The sequence below is a fragment of the Trypanosoma theileri genome (assembly GCF_002087225.1).
Source record: "Trypanosoma theileri isolate Edinburgh chromosome Unknown TM35_Tth_44_V1, whole genome shotgun sequence".
Classification (NCBI taxonomy): Eukaryota; Euglenozoa; class Kinetoplastea; order Trypanosomatida; family Trypanosomatidae; genus Trypanosoma; species Trypanosoma theileri.
Genome location: NW_021639886.1, coordinates 211,928 through 215,711, shown reverse-complemented (window position 1 = coordinate 215,711; position 3,784 = coordinate 211,928). Strand labels below are relative to the sequence as shown.

Below are 3,784 nucleotides of genomic sequence, written 5' to 3'. Positions count from 1 at the left end.
TTTTCTTTTCTTTGTTTTTCCCTTTTTACATAATACTGCATGGATTATTGTATCCCTTTCTTGTCTGTTCCTCTTTTCGTTCCACTGCCTGCCGTGTATACCGTCTTTTCCCTTTATTCTTTGCGGCCACTTCCTTCTCTTTTGCGGTCAATGCCGATTTTGTTGGGACGCGAAAGAGTCGAAGTCGAACTTCCGCCGGTGAGGGTGGAGTTGTGGTGAGGGGAAACCACTTTTCCACCGCGTTGAAGGCTCTTTTTCCCTCCGCCGCTGTGATGGAGGCGTTGGAGTTTGTGTTTGTATTTCCATTTTCCACGGTGTAGACATCTGCGGTTTTCCAGAGTTCCTCTAACTGCATTAGGTCAATATCCACACAGCCAAAAGAGGCATATTCGTAAATAACCACACGAATACGATCGAATCGACGTACAAGGAAAAGACCCACCGCGGCGGAACTTTTTTCATCCCATTGTGTACTTTCACGATGAATAAGATAAGGTGTGCGAAATGGTTGGGTATCAAATACAGTGAGTGGTCTTTGTGTGGAGGGAAGTCCATTACAAACCCACGCCTCTCCATGGCATTTAAATCGATGGGGAAGTGTTGGTTGTAAATGACGAACTTCAAGAAAACGAACTTTAACGGCGTAGTGCATAAGCATTTCACATGATTCCTTCATTTCCTTCCAAAGTGATGGGGGAATAGCTGAAAAGGCTGAATGTCGCCAATCTACAAGATTATGTTCAGTGTTAAGTACACGATGTGGATCGGCAATACGGTCTAGTCTATTATTCATATTATTATTATTATTGTTACTATTCCCAATTCTATATCCACCACGGTACTGGGCAATACAATACAAGTACGGCATCACGGAAGAAAATCCATCCGCACTGTTAGCAGGTGCATACTCATGCAAAGGTCGGTATTCAAATATTGGTACCATATGCTCTGCCGATTCCTCATTCTCATCTTTTTCTTCATCTTCAATGTCTTCGTATTCATCATCATCATCTTCTCCTCTTCGTTCAGATTTTGGTGTTCGTTGGAGAAACTGCTGTTGATCAAGACGACCGTCTGGGTATGCTAAAGAAAATGGCACCTCTTCACATTTCACCATTAATCCTAATACTACCATACGTATGGGATAAACTTTTCCATCTGGTCCTACAAATGTACGTGGAGTCCGTTGCTCTTTTCCTTGTTTTTTATTCTTCTTATTTCCCTCACCATTATTATTATTATTATTATTTTGCTTTGCAGATGCTTCATTCTTTTCCTCTTCCACTTCATAGTGAATATTCCACCGATCAATTTCAAAAGAATTCGGTCGCTCTAATGTACGGTTTTGCAAACGCATATATAATTTTGGTACATCGTAGATACTCTTTGTGTGTTTCGCAGCATCTCCAAAACTTTCCACATAAATGGCCCCAAAGAGAATGGTCTGCACCTCAGGAGGAATACGATAGGTAACCAAATCAATAAACTCTGTATCGCCTACAGTACCAAAGCCGTTAATCGCATCTCCTGAGTGTCGTGCTGCGTGTGGGGCAAGTGAGTTCAATCGTTTTTGTTTAGGGTACAGTAAATCCACACAGCAATTGTCTGCATCCAAGAGAACCATGAAAGCATCCAAGTCATGTTCACCATACCAACCAACACCAAACCGAACATCTGAGAGTAAATGTTCTTTCTGCATGGGAACTGGTTTGGAGAGAGAATAGTCTGGTAATCGCTTGACGGCATCATCGCGTGAGTTACGATCCACACCGAGTACATCCATCATAAGTGGAAGGACATCCACAAATGTATATCCAAAGGTACGAATATTTAACTCCCGCAAATCCCATAATTGCTGTTCCATGTATTCCATACTTCGATCACTGCTGTTTGGCGGTGGTAATCGACATAACATACATGCAAGATTTGCGGTTCCATTACCAGTGGAATGTTTTAAATCAATTGTTCCCACACGTTCATTTGCGGTTTCATTAAATACCACCAATTTTACGGATGGTAAAGTAGTGAAGTCTGCCCCGGTGTAACTTGTCACGACGAGAAAAATAACATCCGCCTCACTTGGTATTTTATGCATAACAAACGTGACCGACTCATCACAGAACTCCCGTTGTGGTTTTCGAGGAACGGGTCGTCCTTCCTCATCAAATAAATAACCCCCGCCGCGGTTTTCATCCAATGCCTCCTCCACCTCATCCAATTCCTCTTCTTCATACAAGCGTGAAAAGATGGCCTCTGTAATGCCGAGCCGCTTGAGATCGCCGTTTCTTCTATTTCCACTTCCACTGCCGCGATCCCCGCCGGGGCCGTTTCTTAATTGATATTCCCGTCGCCGTGCGGCTAATGCGATGCCGGGCAGTTGATTCTCCTCCTCGCCGCCTATTCGACTGTCGCCGCTCACAAACATGTACGGCAGCTGCTGCGGGTCCACGAGAAGACCGGAGCTGCGCAGCGCCTGTTCGTCTGTGCCCTGTGGAAAGGGATGATTGAAGAAGACGGTGTCGAGCAACATCCCCTCCGCGGTGAAACACACAGCACTGAGATCGAGATCAATCGGATCGGCGCCAATAAAGTCCCAGCGAAGACCAACAGACACCGCAACGGTGCCAGGCACACGGAATACCTTTTGACGAAGATCAAACGCCATGGAAATAATACACAGAGAGAGAGAGTGAGAGTGTGTGTGAAAGAGATATAAAGTAAAAGTTAGTTCAGGACTACTCTAAGAAATTAAATATATATATATATATATATATATATATCAACTGATACTACTATTTTTTTGACTTACTATAATAGGAATAAAGAGACACTTTCTTCTTCCTTATTGCTTATATATATATACGCACAATCGCAAACAATGACCGTACAATCTCTAAAAAATGTACGTATTTAGTATTGTCTCTTTTCCTTTGAGAACTAATAGGATAACAGCAAAAAAAATGGTTCAATATGTCAAGAAAAGAGAAGAGAAGAGAAGAGAAAAAAAAAGAGTAGACAAGAGGAAAAAGAAAAACAACAAGAACAACAAGAAAAAGAGGTTATAGAGTAAAGCAGTTAAATAGCATCTAGTGAACTTTAGAAGAAAAAAAGTACACACACACAAACGCATAAATAAACATAAACTTCCATATTCCGTACAGAAGAATAATAAAAAAAAAAAACAAGGATACACAGTTACACACATACACACATTGTAAATACACATATCCAGAGGCATATACAGAGTGGAAATAAGAAAAAAAAAAATTAAACATTCCGATTACCCCATTCTCATTAACAAACGGTCATACTTTTCTTGGGGAGTAATTTACATTATTTTATTTTTTTTTTTTGCTTACTTTATCTCTGTATACGCCACTCATATATTAGCGTCGAAATCTCTCTCTCTTTCTGTTTGTGTGTATTTGTGTGAGTTTTTTCTTTTCTTTTCATGCATATTTCTGTTTATCTATGCATGCGTGTTGTTTTTTTTTTTTTTCTTCAGTTTAACAATCTCTTCTGTTGCTGCCGCACGACCAACGCTCTCTGTATTTTTATTTGTTTTTTTCTTTTTTCGTTTTACCATCATTTCTTTCCTCTTCCTTCTCTTTCTCTCTCGTTTTACTACACATTTATTCCTTTCATCCTTTCTGCTGCTAGACATGGGTGCATTCGCGTGGGAGTTTTTCTCAGAGCCATCCACACATATTACACATACATACACTTATATACACATACATTAAAAGCAGAAACAGAAACAGAATATATATATATATATATATAT

General features: G+C 40.4%; 1 protein-coding gene across 1 annotated transcript; it reads right to left on the bottom strand.

Annotated features, from left to right (window-relative positions):
- Nucleotides 1-25: 25 nt before the first annotated feature.
- Nucleotides 26-2,665, bottom strand: TM35_000441820 (uncharacterized protein; the record flags this gene model as incomplete). Its single annotated transcript, XM_029030191.1, has 1 exon — nt 26-2,665. The coding sequence occupies one exon, from the start codon at nt 2,663-2,665 to the stop codon at nt 26-28; it is 2,640 nt and encodes an 879-aa protein (XP_028878592.1).
- Between the last annotated feature and the right edge of the window lie 1,119 nt (nt 2,666-3,784).